Below are 20767 nucleotides of genomic sequence, written 5' to 3'. Positions count from 1 at the left end.
GAACGTAACCGAGTTCAGGTGAGTTTCTAGCCCCATTTCCTTATGTTTTCGGGGCTGAGTGCATACTCGATGTGAAGTGTGAATACACTTACCTTAAGTGGTAAGTGTATGTTATAGATGTTATACGAGGTAGCTATTATATAATGCTTGTCGATGCATGAACGATCTTCGGATATTGCACGTATCGCCAAGGATAGTGATTGCCAAGTGGATGTTAGTGTGTACAAATGCTATGATGTGACTTGCTTATTATGTAATGATATGAAGTGTGTTGTAGACAAGTAGAGGTAGAGTGTGTTAGAAGTGGCAAGAGTCTAGTAAGTGTGTTAGTGGCATGACGATAGTACGGGGTAGGGTAAGCCTATACGTGACTTCGTTATCAAAGTGGCAAAGTGGCATAACGTTATACGTTATTAAAGTGGCAAAGTGGCATAACGTCATTCGTTATTAAGTGGCTAAGTGGTAGGGGTAAATAAGAGGTTAAGTGATAAGGTAAGCAGGTTAGATAGTGGGCTACGTGTCTTCGGATATGTAGTGGTTGTATGATAAGTTGCTTGATTAACTAGAACTCACTCAGCGTAACTGACTTTTAGTATGCACGCAGGTGATCTAACCAAAGAGCTAGCATAAGGATGGCACATGGAATGGATTGAACGGCTGGCATCTGAAGATAGAAGAAAATATGTTTTAAATATAATGTTTTGTGTTATGGTATCAAAGAAAAGATTTAATGTTTTGTAATGAATGGTTGATGTTTTATATTCCGCGAAAAGTTTTTAATAAACTCTGATTTGTAGAACTGTGTTTATGAGTAAATCCGACGCTAAAGTGAGGCACCAGGAACGGGGCCTTACACTTGTTTTGGTCTTCTGTGGGTTTGGGTAGTGATTGCACGGGAGTGAGTTACCCTAGATTCTTTTAGATTCTTACAGATCCGAGTTATAACCGAATTAAATAAGAATACCCCTTTACGCCTTAGGGTGTTTTGTGATTAGAGAGACCGGGAGGTAATTTAGTCTTTGGGTACCTTAGCATAGTTAGGCAAGGTGAGACCGGGAGGTGATCCGAACCATTTAACCGTTGAGCTTTACTTGATATTTAGGGTTCTTAGGTATTGTTGGTGAGACCAGGAGGTGATCTAGCATACTTTAGTTATTCCTTAAGTTTCATATTTTTAGAATATGGTACCATTCATAAATCCAATTCCGAAAGTTTTCGAGTTGATTAGTAGGATTCCTTACCTAGGTAGTTGTTCCCCATATTTGAGTTCTTGTCCGATTTGTCCGTGTCTAGTTTTCATGTCAATTTTAGTTTAAGTATTATTTAGTTTATAGTTAATAATTAAAAAAAGACAAAAATAAATTAAATCAATTTACTTAAGTTATTAGTCAAATTCTAGTTTAGGTGTCGCTAGTGTCCTTTGGGTTCGATATCCGGACTTCATTAGCCTTTACTACAGTCGATAGGTACACTTGTCTGTATAGTGGTCTAGCATTAGGAGAGTCTAGGTTTATAAATTTAAAACTAGCGTGTCTAGGCTAGGTTATATTTTAATAGACTGTTTTGCACATCAAGTTTTTGGCGCCGTTGCCGGGGATACTTAGGCGATAGCGAAACTAGTTTTTATTGAACTTAGTTGATCAATTGGTCTTTTTGTGTCTTTAGTTGTGGTGTGTCGTGTGAGTCCGTGTCTTAGAGTCAGTGCATCTAGTCGTCTTTAGGATAATTTACTATGTGTTTTTTTTATCAAGTCTAGTTAATATGTTTAATAGATCAAGTCAGTTTAGGAGTATTTTATATCGAAGATGTTGGAAAGAGACGAACAAGAGGAACGCGAAAGACTCCAAAAGATTGAGGCAATCGAAGCCAGGCTTGATAGGTTGTTAGAATTAAAAAGACTCCGTAAGATAGAGGAACTCGAAGCTAGGTTAGACGAGATAAGTGCTAGATGTCAAAATGAGAGTTTTTCTTACAAGGAGCAAGAAGCCGTCTATGAACATATGATGACTTCTGGAATGATGATGATGAGGGCATGCTAGAAGATATGGAGTTAGAGCTACCTGATTACACGAATCCGAGTGAAGATGTTGTTGTGAAGCCACTTGACCTGATGGAAGATGACGAAGAGAAGGAACATGCACCATCTTGGGAGGATGAGTTTGGTGATGAGTTAGTGGGTTTACCAGTTTTTGAAGAACATGAAGAATTTGACCCTGTTGGCGATCTTATCTATTTAGAAACACTAATAATGGGTGAGCCAACAATGGAGATCAAAACGTCATCAGAAGAAGAAAAAAAAGATGAAGTGACAAAGAAGGAGGATCATAATATGGTGGTAGTTGAGTCGCCACATCGTAGGAATGTTAGCAGGTCTGTGGAGGAACTAGATAGTGGATCGCCACCGAAATCGACAAAGCCACAGAAAAGGGCACGGAAGTGCTTGGATCAGCACGTTTTGAGGGTTCAAAATGGTACATTAAGAGTTATAAGACAACACTAAAATGCAAGAATAACCATTGTCCTCATTTTATGTCACGTATTAGGTTTGGTCCAGGTAAGTTTAAGTATTGGTGGTTTGACACGTTTGAATGTTTTAAAATGCTTTTAAGTTTCACTATGTTCTATTTGTTTAAATATGTTGGAATGGTGGAATTAAACGGGTTAGACCGGGGTTGGATAAAAGAAAAGCCTCCTGATTGAGATTTTGGGAGCGAGCCCGGCTGAAGACTCTTCTGTAAACTTAGCGCCTACCGGGAGTCAGCCCGGTAGTATGTTTTTGTTTTTACTTTTATTTTTTGGGTTTCTCGCTTTCTTTTGTTGGCCGTGTGTTTTTGTTTTTGTTTTCAGGTTGCTTCAGGATTGCTTGTGGAAGTTTGATTATACTTGTTTTTGGGTAGTATGTTTTTATTTTATTTCATTTTTATTTTTGGTGTTTCTCGCTTTCTTGTGCTGGTTGTTTCTTGGTTTGCTTTCAGGTTGCCCCAGGATTGCTTGTGAAATTTGATGATACATGGTTTGGTTCAAGTGTGGGGAGGTCATTTGTTGATTGATTGTCGCATTCGTTCGTAAGTGATAGCTTGGTAGAGAGCACTGGAGTGTGAGGCTTTCGTTCGAATTGGAGGGCAGGGGATACGACTCGCAAGGCAATATCGTCATATTTATTAGGGGAGTTTGTTCCACTTTACTTATATTTGAATATGCTTTAATTTTTTTCTTTTTCCTGTCTCATTGAGAACAATGTGACATTTAAGTGTGGGGATGGGAAACTGGCGTTTTTATTTTAAAAAAATAAAAAAATTGTAAAAAAAAGTTTAAAAAAAATAAAAAAAAATGAAAAATGTCCCACATATTTATTGAAAATTTTTGCAAATAATGGAAAATGATAGAAAAATTTGAGATTGGTTTTTAAAACTACTATGATATATGAGATTAAATAAAAGATAACACACTAAGCTTGGCATGTGTCGGTATACCCAACTAGCTTTGGTAGCCCTCTCTACCAAATTTTGTATATCTAATAATTTGAAAAACGGTGAAACCGAATTTCGATGCTTAGGTAGGATTACCATAATTTAAAAATTTGAGATGGTAAGACTTAGATGCACTCAAACTAGCACACCACCGCCATATCCATTTTTTATACGAGCTTATAAAAATAGTTATATATTAGGATAAATATGCCTAAGAGCACAAAAAAAAAAGAAAAAAAACAAAAAAAAAAGAGTATGTTTTGAAAGTGTATTCCAAGAATTGGTCCGAAAAGCAAAAGAAAGATAAAGTTATGTATTGTAAGATGCCAAATAAGCATTCTCAAAATATAAAAAGAGGCCAAAGTTGCACATACTAGACGGGGCTCAAGGTTCTTAGTCAATAAATATCAAATTATGGATTTATAGGACAAAGTCCAATAATATTTAGGAATAGCTCGTGCGGCCTCCACATGACCATTCATCCATCAAATTTCACCGAGTGCATCTACTTAGTACCATCAACGAGTCCTTGGCTTATGGTGATTTGTCAAACCAGTCTGCTTTGACTCTAGTTTTTCTAGCTCTCTTCGTCTGAGATGGGGTAGGTGTAGCCTTGGTTTTTGAACTTAAAACGCTTAATGCAATTAGGGGCTAGATAGGCTAGTGGCTGGGTTTAAGTGGACAACAATATCGGCAATCGCGGTTTTGCGTTTATCAGTGCTTAAAAGATAACCTGTATGTTTTAAAGATCAATTTCGAATTGTGATTCCATTGCATTATATATTTTTGCAGGGACGAAAAAGGTTTAAGTGTGGGGATATTTGATGTGGTCTAAAATATACATATTATTAAATAAATATATCCTAAACTTTTAATACTTTTGAGCCATGTTTTTATTGAATATCATTCGTAATTGGTTCATACGTGGGGTTTTAAGTTTTAAAGATACAACGAGCTAAAATAGAGTATTTTACAAATCTTAAGACCAACGGTTGAAGGGGGAATACATTTTATATATTATCATTATTAGTATATACTTTTAAATTAAAGATGCATCGTAACACTAATTTAAAGAATGGAATATTAAATTTAATTGTAAGTTATCATAATATATTCTAAAGTTTTGCATTGATTTGTTTTGGGCAGTATTTTAACAAGGAAATATTGTGAGCTACAAGATTTGAATTAAGACTTTGAGTTTGGTGGTAGTAGGATTGACAGATCAACAAGATTGATGAGCACAGTTAAAAATCTTTATATGTTCAAGAATAATTACTACTAATAAAACTGGAGGCCCACAATTTAAGAGAGCGGCCCATGTGAATTTTGTAATGTGCCTCGAATATAAAAGGCATTACAATATCAAAAGAGAGAGGCAAGTCAACAGGAGTGGACGGCAATCAAAAGGGAGCCATCCCTTGTGGAGGGCTACTGAAGCTCGTAAGCTCGTCAAAAAGTCCACGGCAATTTGATTGAAAAAGGGAAGCTCACAAGCTCGTCAAATAGTCCACGGCAAGAATCAAAAGAAAGGAATTAAACAAGCTGATGCAGATTTATCACTTTATTAGAATTATAAATTTTAATATCTTTTATTATTTTATGTTTATTTAGTTTCCATGTTTATCTCTTTTTCTTTTACTATAAATAGGGTTATGATTGTTCAGTTTTATTAGTTTTTGATATTGAATTTGAATTATAAGAACTTTGTTCTTGAACCTTTGGTTCGGTTTTATGGTCTTTGTTAATCATGAGTGTCTCGAGCCATTGATCGCTTCCGAAACTGCATCAGTTGGTATCAGAGCTTTTGGTTCTCAAATGGCTCGACGTGGGGGCGAATACTTTCTTGATTGTAGAGTCGCCGACAGATGCAACGATAGGAGTGTTTTCTGTTCACGTGCTCATGGAGAAGATCGACATCCTACTCGCAGAATCCCCGACTGAGGCAGCGGTGGAGTCATTTCCGACCCACGAGATCTTATGAAGATCAAACGACTCCGACAACGAGTCAGCGATCTTGAAGAGATTGAACGGCTCCGAAAACGATTTCGTGATCTCGAGTCACAACGGGAGATGCGTAAGGTGGAAACCGAGTCGAGCACCGTCATCTGGGACGAAGGTGGCGACGGAGAGGAGCATCCGTTTTACCATCTCCCACCCCGGTACGATGAACCGATCTATTACAAGTGTGTCTCGGAAGACGGTCCAATGTTTGTATCAGAAGAAGACGGGTCGAGGTTCGATGAAGAACTGAGGTTATTCGATGAAGCTGGAGGGGAGGAGAAACAACCTTTTGTTGCTGGTTTTATCTATGCGTTTCCGCCCGTGTATTACGAGTATGAGGATGAAGAAGATTATACAGTGGGGGTTGGTTCAGTTGTAGTGACAAAAGATGAAACAAGTAAGTTTGTCAATCAGGAGATGAATATTAGTTATATTAATGTGGAATTTGAAAATAAAAATAATCAAATGGTTGAAAAATCTTCGCGTATTTGTGATGCGGATAAAAAAAATAGAGATTTGAATTTCCTTAAAGATATGGATGACAGTAATGATATTGATTTAGTTGGGAAAAGTGATTACAGACAAGAAAAATATATTGGGTTCGTGGATGGATCAAAAGTAGGTGATGGAGCATACAGATTATTGAATAACATTCTTGAGCCATTTATTGAACTAACTGTTTGTTACAAATAAGTGACACAAGTGTACAAGACACCTTGCAATGCTCCGTTTGATCCGGGTGATACAAGTTTAAAGTTGGGCAATGCGATCCATTACGTTGGAAAGTTTAGGTGGGTGGTGATGATAACAAAAATAGATGGAAGCGGGTTGATGTTCCGTTTGACCCTGGAGGCAAAACTCGAGGACGAGTTTTTTTTCAAAGACGGGAGTATGATGCAGATTTATCACTTTATTAAAATTATAAATTTTAATATCTTTTGTTATTTTATGTTTATTTAGTTTTCATGTTTATCTCATTTTCTTTTAGTATAAATAGGGTTATGATTGTTTAGTTTTATTAGTTTTTGATATTGAATTTGAATTATAAGAACTTTGTTCTTGAACCTTTGGTTCGGTTTAATGGTCTTTGTTAATCATGAGTGTCTCAAGCCATTGATCAATTCCGAAACTGCATCACAAGCAAGCAAGCTGGTGAATTAATTTAATTAGGCACACAGCTTATTAATTAAAACAAGCAGGCTAGTAGCTCAATCATATTTATTTCTTTTTACGATGAACTGCAATATATATTTTATCTTTGTTTCATTCGTACTTATGATTGGCTAAACTTTTATACTGCTTGGGTTTGGATGAATACTTTGTAGACTCATTTTATTTTCGGTCTTGGATTATTTTTCATTGGTTCATGCTTTGGTAAAGTTTTTATTTTATTTGGTTATGATGCATATGCGTATATGGTATTAGTTTATGATCAATTTATTGTTCCATTTGCGTCTTTGTGAATGTCTGTCATGTATGGATTCATATTAGGTTGTTTACTATGTGTTTACAACTAGTTTATGGTTTATTGTTAACGTATTCCATAAGAGCGGTAATTGAGAGTTTAGAGATACCTTGTATTCTGTCACTTGAGAGATCGGGAGGTAATTAAATGTCGATTGTTTTGGTCTTCTGCGGGTTTGAGTAGTGATTGCACGGGAGTGAGTTACCCTAGATTTCTTTAGATTCTTAGATCCGAGTTATAACCGAATTAAATAAGAATACCCCTTTATGCCTTAGGGTGTTTTGTGATTAGAGAGACCGGGAGTAATTTAGTCTTTGGGTACCTTAGCATAGTTAGGCAAGGTGAGACCGGGAGGTGATTCGAACCATTTAACCGTTGAGCTTTACTTGATATTTAGGGTTCTTAGGTATTGTTGGTGAGACCGGGAGGTAATCTAGCATACTTTAGTTATTCCTTATGTTTCTATTTTTAGAATACGGTACCATTCATAAATCCAATTCCGAAAGTTTTCGAGTTGATTAGTAGGATTCCTTGCCTAAGTAGTTGTTCCCCATATTTGAGTTCTTGTCTGATTTGTCCGTGTCTAGTTTTCGTGTCAATTTTAGTTTAAGTATTATTTAGTTTATAGTTAATAATTAAAAAAAGACAAAAATAAATTAAATCGATTTACTTAAGTTATTAGTCAAATTATAGTTTAGGTGTCGCTAGTGTTCTTTGGGTTCGATATCCGGACTTCATTAGGCTTACTACAGTCGATAGGTACATTTACATGTCTAGTGGTCTAGCATTAGGAGAGTCTAGGTTTATAAATTTAAAACTAGAGTGTCTAGGGTAGGTTTTATTTTTAATAGACCGTTTTGCATATCAACTTTCAATTAAAATTTTTGGAAATCCCATATAGATTATGATTTGGATTAGGTCGATTCTTTTTTAATCTCTATACGTTCAATTCCCTCGACGCCAGAAGATGTTTTCATATTTTTTTGTACATAATTCTTGATATAATCTCTTATTTTTTGATCTTCTTGTAGACGCTCAGAATAATTTTTTGGTTGTACGAACCAAAGGGATGATGATCTTGGGTTGTACCAAGTTTGAAACCAATTGAATTTATTTTTTGTCCCATGTTCCCCCATTACTATATATATCATAATACAACATAGTTGTATCCTTTTTTTCCAATTAGCTTTTTGTGACCATGTAATAGAGTCGGTATCTATATATTCATCTAAGGATATATCTTTCATTACAATAGTTACATGGCAGGTCGGTTTTTGTATTGCAAAACTACGCCCGCGAGCTCGATGTTTTAATCTATTCATGATCGTACCTTTATTTACTTCGGCTTTACTAATCTCTAAATTGGCTTCACTCGAACCCATATTGGAACTAGCATTTGCTGCTGCCGAATAAACTAATTCAAAAATGGGATAACATGCTCGATAAGGCATGAGTTCTAATATCATAAGTGTTTCTTCGTAGGAACGGCCCCCGAATTTGATCAATTACTCTTCGCGCTTTGTCAGCAGACATAAATATATGTTGACCTAAAGCGTATACTTCTGTTGTTCTCTTATTTAACATAAAGTCCATCTCCTACTAATCAATTATAGATATCTATATATATTATTATACATAAACAAAAGTTTTTTAACGACGAGATCTATTATCGTTTTTTGCATGTCCTCGAAATTTAAAGTAGGCCCAAATTCTCCTAATTTGTGTCCTACCATACGATCTATTATATAAATAGGTGCATGTTTCTTTCCATTATGGATACCAACAGTATTGCCCATCATTATGGGTATAATGGTAGATGCCCGGACCAGGTTATTATTATTTCTTTTTCTTCTTTTGTGTTAAGCTTATTTATTTTTTTAATAAACTATTCGCTACAAAAGGATTTTTTAGTGAATGTGTCAAAGCTTCCTCCTATTTTTTTGTAAAGACGAAGAAAGAAATTCTATTTTCTCTCCTATTTACTACGGCGACGAAGAATCAAATTATCACTATAATTATTCCTTTTTCGACTTCGTTTTCCAAGTGCAAGATAACCCCAAGGGGTTGTGGGTTTTTTTTTCTACCAATTGGGGCCCTCCCTTCACCACCCCTTTATGGATTGTCTACAAGGTTCATAACTACTCCTCTTACTACAGGGCGCTTACCTAGCCAACGCTTAGATCCGGCTCTACCCAAACTTTTCTGGTTCACCCCAACATTCCCCACTTGTCCGACTGTTGCTGAGCAGTTTTTGGATATCAAACGGACATCCCCATAAGGTAATTTTAATGTGGCCGATTTCCCTTCTTCTGCAATCAATTTTGCTACAGCACCCGCTGCTCTAGCTAATTGTCCACACTTTCGAAGTGTGATTTCTATGTTATGTATGGTCGTGCCTAAGGGCATATCGGTTGAAGTAGATTCTTTTTTTTATCAATCAAAACCCCTTCCCAAACTGTATAAGCTTCTTCCAAAGCATATGGCTGTCTGGATGTAGATGGTGATATCTATACAGATGGATCTTATATTTATGGTATAATGAAGTACCACATGGGTGGATATATACGAATCAAAATCTGCCGAATAACTCATCTACATCCTAGGTCTTCCCGTTCAATCATCTGGCTTATGTTCTTCATGTAGAATTCAGACCGAATGACTCTATGAAATTACGTTGATACTTCCACATATTATGGGTAACGTTGGAGACATATCTATCCCCCCCTGGGAATCTTTAGATTTACCACTACTTAGCTTTCAATTCGCCTCTGACCATCAAATGAAATGTGAATAATCCGTCCTTTTCTCTTTGAAAGAAAGGGCGCTTCTGATTCTGGTCGTGCTTGAAACAATTTTGTCTTCTCCATATTACTATATCTCTAGAGTCAATAGTTTTATATGAGGAACTATTGGACTCAATCACTTGTTTCCGTAACTCTTCAGTTTTCTCTTGAGGTCTATCATGTAGAGGTACTCAAATTGAATCAGTGATCGATTTCTAGGTTTCATCGTAAACCTAATTGGTTACTTCCAATTACGTAAATCAATAGTTCAAACCGCACTCAAAGGTAGGGCATTTCCCATTTTTATAGGAACTTCTGTACAAGAAACAATGGAATCTCCAATTATAGCCCCCCCCTGGGATGTAAAATATATCTCTTATCACCATCCCTATAGTGTATGAGACAAATGTATGCATTTTTATTCGGGTCGTATTCTATGGTTACGATTCTACCATATATTTCTTTTTCATTCCGTCGAAAATCTATTTTACGGTATAGACGCTTATGACTTCCCCCTTTATCCCCTGCGGTAATGATTCCTCCGGCATTACGACCTTTACCACAATGATGTTGTCCATAGATCAACTTATTTCGTGGATTAAATTTCACTTGACTGTCTACGGTTCCATTACGTGTGCTCGGGGTAGAAGTTTTGTATAAATGTATCGCTATGCTAATAATTATTTTGATTTAAGTTCTTTTCTTTCTAAGAGATGGAATAGAATAACCCGGTTGAAGCGTAATGATCATACGTCTGTAATGCATTGTCTGTCCCATAATGGGTCCCATTCTTCTAGCCTTTCCCGAAGTCGATGACTATTCATCGCGATTACCTTGACACCAAAGAAGAATTCGACCCAATGCTTTATTTATGTCCTAGTTGATCCTAATTCGACATTAGAAGTATATTGATTTTTCCTCAATAACCGAATACTTTTGTCTGTAAATGTTGCATACCTGATTGTTCAAATTTAGTGCACAAGATCAAGTTAATCTTTGAATACCATAGGATAGATCCTCTTCACTCGTAGGAGATAGACATTATAGCTATTCTCCATATGTAAACATAGTATCTATTTAGATACGCTCAAATGACCCCTTCTCACAATAAGAATGTATATAACTCTATTCCGATTTGGTCCGATATGAAATGAATTTATAATCATAGAATCGACTTGATCATCAGATTATAGATTATAAGTTCATAACCCAAGCCCATTTCCATTTTGGGCGGAACAGATCTACTAATTCTTTGAATCCAGTTAGTAAGGTTAGTAAGAGGTCATAAGAATCCCGTCTCCGTCTACCAAATACCAACTCTCTAATACCCTGTAGGCTGAGGAGCAAAAGGAGGAAGCCGCCCGAAGAGGGGCTCGCGTCTGATTAGCTAGTTGGTGAGGTAGTAGCTTACCAAGGCGATGATCAGTAGCTGGTCCGAGAGGATGATCAGCCACACTGGGACTAAGACACGGCCCAGACTCCTACAGGAGGCAGCAGTGGGGAATTTTCCGCAATGGGCGAAAGCCTGGCGGAACAATGTCACGTGGAGGGAGAAGGCCCACGGGTCGTGAACTTCTTTTTTCGAAGAATAAGCAATGACGGTATCTGGGGAATAAGCATTAGCTAGGAAGACATAATTTTTTCTGAAGAATTCGCCATGATATATTTGATCCATGCATAATATCATGAAAAATGGATACAAATTTTTGGCTGCTACTTAGTATTGGCAATAGGTCTGAAAAAGTATCTAAAAATAAAAACTTTAGATATCTGTACCCTGTCGAAGTAAGGAACCATGACATATATGTTTGGAATAGATTCCATTTTGAGAGAGTTGAATAAGCACTATCTCGTTGAAAAGTTCTATACATCTGCTCTTTCTCAACCCATTTCTTTAGACAAAGACTCCATTTTTCCTCTTTTCGGATGATAAAGATTTCTCAGAACATGGAGTGTGAATCAAACCCATGTTTGAATTGAAATTGAGATAATGATACAAGTTCTTCCCTTCTGAATCAAATAGATTCATATCTGAAAGAGGTTGACAATAAGTTCTTTCAAAATTGACTATTTGTCCCTCTGTTAGATTTTCCAGAAATGTCTGTGATCGAGTAAATAGCTCTATGAATGAATGGATTGGATTGAGTTGGAAAATAGAAAGATTTGTACAAGTTAGACGTTTCATCACCACTTTGTGAAAAAGCCTTAGGTATGAATATGTTAGAAACCTGTGACTCGATTGCTGAAATAATATCTCTCAAATTTCACAAAACATTTGAAGATGGAGTAAGTTTCAAGAATTAGAACTGCGTTATGCTAAATTCTCTTTATGTCGTAAGCATTTATGAACTTACAAATTATAAAAGGCTATGGAAACTTCTCGAAGGAGAAAAAATTAAATTATTAAAAAAAGGTTTTAAAGGAAATTAAATGAACAAAGAAAAAGTCTCGTTCAAAAGAAATAAAATAAAAAGAAAATTAGGGATAATTATGGAACTTAGGATAATCAAATATGAGACATTAGATTAGTTGCATTCTATTAAAAAAAATTATACAAAGTAAAATAGTTTAAAAACCTAAAAAGATTAGAAAAATATGGATATAAATGAAGAAAAATACAATTAAATAATAAAGAGAGAGTATGTGATGATTGAAGAGAGAAAAAGAGAATCAATATGAGATAGACTAAAATGCCTTTAATTATATAAAATAATATGATAAGATGGATTAATATAAGTATTGAGTTCTTAAAAACTTAAAATTGAGTTAAGTTTTTAATTGAAATCATACCCCCACCCTTCTCTCTATCTTGAATATACAGGGATAGCTTATACGAGAAGTGATTTTACAGCGAGAAGTCTATCTTAACTATTTATTATGTGTAATCAATGAATTAGCTAGTTTAATATTGGTTTACTTAGACCGGGTCCGGAGCTGTGGCCGGCGGCAAGTCGATCACCACTCTGTTCATCAAGCAGCAGCAACTATACACACTTCTTCCTGGTAACAAACAATCTCATCTTTACTTTATATTTTGTTTTAAAGCTTACTCACTTACTTCCAAAGGATATCTGCGTAATTGAATCTTTTTTGTGAAATCTAACTTCAAGTACAAATGCTTTAAACTCAATCATCATTATTTGTGCCTTGTCCATTGAACCTAGACATAGTACAATCTTGCACCATGCTCTTTCTGAATCCAGAATTCATTTTGTTACTTGTGGATTTTTCGCTTTTGATGCCCCTGTGGAACTTTTGACTAGGGTTCAGCTGGTTCGTGTTTTCTTTGGCCCTCAAGACCCAAAATTTTGTTTTTAGTAGAATTGGGCATGCTATCCAAAAAGTGCTTATGCTATAATCAATTTTTTCATATACTAGTGACAAGTTGTGGATATAATAACCAAATTATTTTACTTATAGGCAGGGCGTCTCCGAGAATTTATATACCTCGGCTGAACCGAAATAAAAAAGGCCCATAGGCCTTAACGAATAACGAAATGCGTAAGCTAATTTCTTTTATAAAGAACGATTAATTTTATAACAATAAACATAGTAAAAATATAGTAGTAATATTGTATAAATTTAATACTTATACAAGTATTATACAAAAATATTATGTTGTTGAAATAGAAGTTATTAAATTAAGGGTGGAGTATAATTGAAAAAAAATAAATAAAAGTGATGAGTATGTAAATAATAAATTTAATAATGAAATAAAGAGCATAGACTAAGTTTATCATTCCTTAACACTTGATTTTGAAGTCATCCCTACCTCGATTTCTTTTTTGGATTAGTAGGTTTAGGAAACAACTTATGGATACTAGGTGTACGGATACGTTAATGATGAAAACTAGGTATTTCGCCATCTCAAATGGTGGAATATGACACTTTATCATGTTTTAATGCTTTCAAACTAGTAATGTTAGTTTTTAAACTATATATGAATCAACAATATCTCTTAATTTATAAAAACACAAAAATTACGCTTTAATTGGTTTCAAATGCCATCCATTTTAGCGTGAATTCGTAAGTACATTCTGGTTAAAAATCTATTCTTTTATTTCTTTAGAAATCAAGTACAAGGGTCAGTAAAATAAGTTGTAAAACTTGAAGGTTAACACTTTTTTTGTTTAATTAATATTTATTGTAAGTCGAGATTGGAGATAAATATTTCTAGCATGTCCAAAAAAATAATAAAATAAAATTATTGTATATCTAAATTAGAGATGACAATATGTTAATATTAAATAGGAAAATTGGTTTTAAATACTCCTAACTATACTATATTGGCAAATAACGGTCCCAACTAAGCATTTGGTTAGTGGCGGTCCAAACTAAAGATGCATTTGTTTGTAACAGTCCGCGACTAACGGATAGTTAACTCTGTTAGTTCGGTGCTTACATGGCGCGTCTAGGTGTCCAGATATTGCTTATGTAGCGGCTTGTGTGGCAACTAATAATAATAATAATAATAATAATTTCTTTTGCATTTTTTCATAATAATAGATCATCTTCATCTTCATCTTTGGGGGCCTGGGCTTCTCTAAACCATAACCACCACAGCCAACCATCTTTGTCGGCTGCCACCCACTTCCACCATAGTTACCATTGTCGGCCACCACCCACCTCCACCACAACCCACCATCTCTTGCAACCCAACTCCCTCCCATCTCCCCTTTATTTTCGGTCCAATCATGCCACCGCCAGCATTTACTTAGTTTGGACCGCCACCAGCCAAATGCTTAGTTGGGACCGTTATTTGCCAATAGAGCATAGTTGGGAGTATTTAAAACCAATTTTCCTATTAAATAAGTCAGGGACTAGTTTTGCCATTTCTCCTAACTTGATTTGCAACAAATTTCAACTTCACGTGTGCCTGTCTTCTCCTGCTGGGCCTCTAATATTCCGGCGCACATGTCTTTTCCAGCGAGTTTTCTACAGCCAAATTTAAGGCCAAATCGACCAATTGACAGCGGCGTTTGACTTAGGATCATTTACCGATAAATACATATATACATAAAAAAGTTTTGGCCCCCGAAAATTACGTGCCCCGGCCGAGGGTGCGGCTCTCACACCCTCCGGGCCGGCCCAGTTATAGGACTTTTAGAAAAATGACTTGTAGTTGTTTGCATTCACATTTGCCATAATTGGTAGCTTTTGAGTTTTGATGATATAGCTTTCTGTTTTAACAAAACACTGCATGATATCCACTATGGAATTTACAGTTTTGTTTATTTTAAACATGTTTCAGAGATTTATGTAAGAAAATTGGTTTGAGACTAACTTGTGCAAAATAAGAGAGTATGTTGGTGTTTTACGGCATTAAAACTTGTTTCAACCGCTTCACTTTCTATCAAAAGTAATTTATTTATTTCTTCAACAAACACCTAGGCTTGTAACTAGATCCATATACTTCCTAGTAGATGCTTTCATTCATAGTTTTTAAGTTTATCCATTTTTTTTTTCTAGCGATGGAGTATGGACATTGTTTCAAGTAGCCTAACGGCTATATCATTGCTATGGACGCCTATCGAGGCATGTTTCTTTTATTCAAGAAAATTGGAAGAGAGAGTAAGAACACTACGGTGTGAGATGGAAAGACTAACCAGTAAAGAAAATGATTTAAAAGCGGAAATAAATAGTGCTGTGGTAAACCAAAGAAAGAAACTAAGAAGTGAGATACAATTGTGGCTTCAAAATGTTGAGAAGCTTGTAGCTGAAATTAAGCAAATGGAGACGGAAATCGAGAAATGTATGAAAGGATGTTCCCCCAATTATCTTTCGCGTTACAAATTAGGTAAAATGATGGTGAAGAGAATTAATGATATGAGTCAGCTTCATGCTGAAGGTGTATTTCCAAATGGACTGTTTATTGATTCTTCTCAAGATTCCGGTAGAATCTTACCAACAAGTGGATTGGTGGGCGATAAAACTTTTAATAGAGTTTCGAAGGCGATTTGGAAACTATTGACTGATACGAATACTAGTATGATCGGTGTTCATGGTATGGGGGGCGTTGGCAAGACGTCTGTTATGATGCATATTTATAACCAGCTAATCGAATGCAAGATTTTTGATCGGGTCGTTTGGGTGAATGTTTCAAAAACTTACAATGTGGAGAAATTGCAGCTAGATATTGCAGACGCAACAAACTTGGAGCTGTCAAAAGATGAAAATGTGATATGGAGATCAACGCGGTTGCTTGAGCATTTGAAAGGAAAAAAGTTTGTTCTCATCTTTGATGACATATGGCATAAATTTTCCATAGAAGAGGTAGGTATCCCACAGCCAATCATAGACAATGATTGCAAGGTTGTGTTTGTAACTCGCCTTATGGAAGTTTGTCGTGGAATGGAAACTCAACGGGAAGTTAAAGTCGACCTGTTGACCAAGAACGAAGCATGGGATTTATTCACCACCAAGTCAGGACCAATTCAGAGTGATGAAATAGAACCCATCGCAAAGGCGGTGTGTGAAAACTGTGGTGGATTGCCACTTGCGATTATCACTGTGGGTCGGGTCATGAGGAAAGTTAAAGATAAAAGATTATGGAAGAATGCACTGGAAGAGTTACAAACCTCAAGATCAGAACTTGTTGGCATGGAAGAAGATGTGTTTGCCCGTCTCAAGTTTAGCTATCTTCACTTAAAAGATGACCATGTCAAAGCTTGTTTTCTATATTGTGCATTGTACCCCGAGGACCATAAAATTGATGCTGCAGAACTTATTGAGTACTGGATGGCAGAGGATTTGATAGCTGAAGTGGGAGACCGAGAGAAAGAGATCAACAAAGGGTACATGGTGCTTGAAATGCTTAAAGACGCCTGCTTGCTGGAAGACATCGGATCAGATTATGTCAAGATGCATGATCTAGTTAGGGATATGGCTATCCGGATCGCTAGAGAGGGGCCGAGGTTGATAAATAAATCTTCAATGAAACAAAACCGATTGGCAAGGGAATGGATCGAAAATGTTGAGTGGGTTTCTGCAATGGATAACAATATTACTATTCTACCAGAATACCCAAACTGTCAAAAACTGTCTACTTTGCTTCTTCAGCAGAACCCTCTTTCTGAACTCATTCCCGATTCATTCTTTATGCAGATACAGTCTCTTAAAGTGCTTGATCTCTCTAAAACCGACATCCAGTCATTACCGGAATCGGTGTCGACTTTATCTAGCTTGCGTGCACTCTCTTTAAGCTTTAGTAAGTTGAAGGAGATTCCTTCATTAACCATGCTAAAGGATCTGAGAGTGTTGGGCTTGTCACATAGTCTTTTGAGAAAGCTACCAAACGATATAGACGAGTTGAAACATCTAAGGCGTTTGGATTTATCATGCACTGAGAAACTGAAGACATTCCCATATCGCGTTGTCCAGAAGCTTTCATGTCTAGAGAACTTTTCGATGTTTAGAAGCAAATGGAGATGGTCATCAGTTAAGGGAGTCGGATTTGATCAAATTTCAAGCTTAACCAGTCTTGGCCTTTCTTTTGAGGACCGAACCAGCTTCATAGAGTATGTGAGATCTAAGCACTGGCATGATTTGCAAAGTTACCATCTTGGTATCGGTCAGCTGTCCATTTTTCTACCCATTTCCAAGGGAATGCGTAGTATTGAAATTCAAGGTTATGATCTTGTTTTCCAAGGCGCGGTAATTGAGCTTCCAGACAACATCCAGCAGTTGGCCTTGCACGGTTGCCATGATATCACATCTTTATCAAAGTTATCTGACACAACCAACTTGGAAAATCTGAGAGAGTGTTACCTCTCCAACTGCAACCGTATGGAATTCATAACAACTTCTGGTAAACATTTTCCAAGTCTTGAGCTGCTAGTCCTACGAAAGCTACCCAAATTGATGGCTGTATCTGACGGCCTTACAGAAAGTCAGATTTTCACAAAGCTAAGAAGTCTTGAAATCCATAGCTGCAATAGCATGCAATATTTGTTTTCATCTGGTATGTTGCAAGACTTGCAGAACCTTGACGAGATTGAAGTATGGAACTCAAGCTTGATCCAAGAGATCGTACAAGACAAAACCGGACTTTGTTTGACTGCTTTACTTCCAAAGCTTCGTCGTTTGTCGTTGTCTGCATTACCAGAACTGAAATGCATCACAAAAGGGATTCTGATTTGTGATTCCCTTGAAACAGTTAAGGTATGGGATTGTGAGAAACTGAGGGCTCTTCCATTCTCCATTAGCTATTTGCCATCAACTCTTGAGCACATTAAGGGAAGAAGAAGTTGGTGGGATGCATTGGAATGGGATGAAACTGATTGCAAGAATCTTCTCCAACCATTTTTTGATCAAGGTGCATAAATTTGGCGGACCTAGCTTGTAAACTTTTTATCGGTAATGCAAATTTTTTAATCTTTTGGTCGGTTTTTCGTATTTCACTACCCCTGAAAAAATATAACGTTGCCCCTACTTGTATAAAGTCCAAACCAAATAAAACAATTGTTCGTTGTTCACTAATTCTTGGAAACTTGGTTTAGGTTGGACATCAACATTCAACAAAACAAAGTTTCATTAAGCCGATGGCTGCTTCCACTCTACGCTTCCCCGACCCCCTGATACCCTCCTCTTGTCACCCGACCTTCATCCTACGTCCGATACTCCCTCGGTCCCTCTTTTACAGTTCGACTTCTACTTGTTCAATTTAGGTGTTCTTCTACTTTAATTTAAAATTGTAATTGTTAATTTGTTTATATGGTTTATGGGCAATTTAATATTTAAATGATTGATTATGGTTTATTGGATATATGGATACTGTAAATTGGAAATTGGAATTGATTAGAGATTTAGGGTTTGTGTGTAAATTAAATTTGATTATGGGTTTATGGTTTAAATTTTGTTTCTTCTAAAATTAGGGAACCTAGAAGATGAAACGTCAAAATCTAATTGGCAATCGTTTTAAACTAAAATTCCAAGAAAACGATGATATCGGTCCAACACCAAGCTACAAAAATCATTGTATGAAATACGGTGAGAAAAAAATTTCGTTATTGTATGAAATACGGTAAGAAATAATTCGGTTATTTTATAAAATATGATAAAAATTTCCGTTTATATTGCATGAAATATAGTAAAAAAAAAATTTGAACGTTACCCTTGAAATTTTGGTATAGATCCGCTACTAGCATAAAACAAACACTTATGTATCATGGGCATTTCTTTTGGACCACTCAGGCTCCTGCAGATGACTTATGTAAGCCAACTTCTTGATATTATGGAACCTACACGCTTAGGGTTCTTGTTTCGAGATCCAAGTTACGCGTGCTTCTCCGCCCTTCGGTTGCACGGGTGATGGGCATATCAGACAAGATGTATGCATTGTGAAAATCATACATGCTTTAGTAGGCGGTATCCATGTATTTAAATTTTTATAATGGATGAAAACCACACTTTTGATTAGGGCTGTAAACGAACTGAACGTTTAGCAAATAGTTCGTGAACCGTTCGGCAGGACGTTTGTTCGTTTAATAAATGAGCGAACACTAAGAAGAAGTTTTGTTTGTCTAGTTAATTGAGCGAACATGAACAGAGGTCGTGTTCGTTAAATTGTATTTGTGAGCGTTGGGTAATGTGTTCATTTATGTTTGTTTGATTATGTTTTTAGTTAAAGGTTTGTTTTATATTTTTATAGTATTCTAATTGTAATAACCAACCTAACATTTAAATTTTATAGTTATTTGTTTATGTTCAGTTTATTTTTTTAAATAATTTTTATAGTATTTTATTTGTAATAACCAACCTAGCAAACTTACATGCAGATGTTTTGGGCGATTGCACGGCAACAAACATCGCATTCAAACTCCGGGTATGGATTCACATAAAGCATCGAAAGCGCGTTTTCATAGTCTTCCCGCCGTACAGTTTCTGGTCAGTTGGTGCATGTCACATGACTGCAGTGGTGGATCTAGACTTGAAACAATGGGGTAGTGCTAAAAATTTTTTTTACATATTCCATACAATGTTAACGAAATTTTGTTTTTTCATATTTTATACAATATCAACCATGTTTGAACTTGAAGTTGGAATATTTAAACTTGGTGATGAACCATTGTCATCGTTTTCTTTTCTTTGAAGTTTAAAAAGGTTGCTAATAAGAGGTTGCTTATTAGTCTTCAAAGTTCCCTAAACAAAATTTGAACCAAAAACCTAATAACAATTCCAATATACACATAGACTAAATCCCTAATTAATTCCAATTTAAACATAACCCTAAATACCTAATCAATTCCAGTTTAAACATAAACCCAAAATCCCAAATTAATTCAAATTTAAACATAACCATAAATTCCTAAATACAAGAAATCTTACTGGAAAGGAGAGGCCGGAGGTGGAGTGGCCGAGTGAGGTCAGGAGGTGGCGGCAGCTGTGGTGAACTGGTGGTGTGTGGTGAGCAGAGTCTAGAGAGGCAGAGAGCAGTCCGCTGTGTGCCCATGTTCACAATATCCCGATCTTTTTTTACTGTTAAACTTAAAAGGATTATTTGAGTTACTGGGTTTTTTGGTTTGTGCTTTATAATTTAAGTGGTTTTTGTTGGGTTTAAGTTAAATTGGTTGAGCTTAAAATACATAAGGGTAATGTTATTTTTTTCAGCCACGAAAACCGATCAATTTTTTTCTTTTTACACTACCGGCGAAACGTTGAGGGGTAGCCCCCTCCTCCTAAGCCAGGTCCACCCCTTGCCACAGGTGCGTCATAGCCACAAATATAACAATTGTATAAATCGCGGTTCAGGTTGAGGTTAGTACCACAAACATTACATATACCCAAACCACTTGTGTAAGGTGGTTTGGGGATATATTTCAATGGGTGGTGTGTAAGGTGGTTCGGGGATATATTTCAATGGGTGGTGATTTGAGCGTGTTTGACTATTCGATGGAGGGTTCGAACTCGGGTTAGGGTTTGGATTCACATGTACAATTTCCAGCGAACTAGTGATTTGATTTGGTGGATAGTCCGGGTTGAGTTTAGGTTATTATAATCGCCATAGAAGTCGAGATCGAAATCACAAGCAGAACCACCAAAAGAAAAAC

General features: G+C 36.3%; 1 protein-coding gene across 1 annotated transcript; it reads left to right on the top strand.

The window, feature by feature from the left end:
* The first annotated feature begins 15180 nt into the window (after nt 1-15180).
* On the top strand, nt 15181-18419 carry LOC143562051 (disease resistance protein At4g27190-like). Its single transcript, XM_077049972.1, has one exon. The coding sequence runs from the start codon at nt 15198-15200 to the stop codon at nt 18039-18041; it is 2844 nt and encodes a 947-aa protein (XP_076906087.1). The 5' UTR covers nt 15181-15197; the 3' UTR covers nt 18042-18419.
* Nucleotides 18420-20767: the final 2348 nt, after the last annotated feature.

Source organism: Bidens hawaiensis, unplaced genomic scaffold, assembly GCF_021521415.1.
Source record: "Bidens hawaiensis isolate Kalapana, Puna unplaced genomic scaffold, B.hawaiensis_p1.1 tig00020897_1, whole genome shotgun sequence".
Classification (NCBI taxonomy): domain Eukaryota; kingdom Viridiplantae; phylum Streptophyta; class Magnoliopsida; order Asterales; family Asteraceae; genus Bidens; species Bidens hawaiensis.
This window is presented reverse-complemented; position numbering and strand designations above follow the sequence as displayed.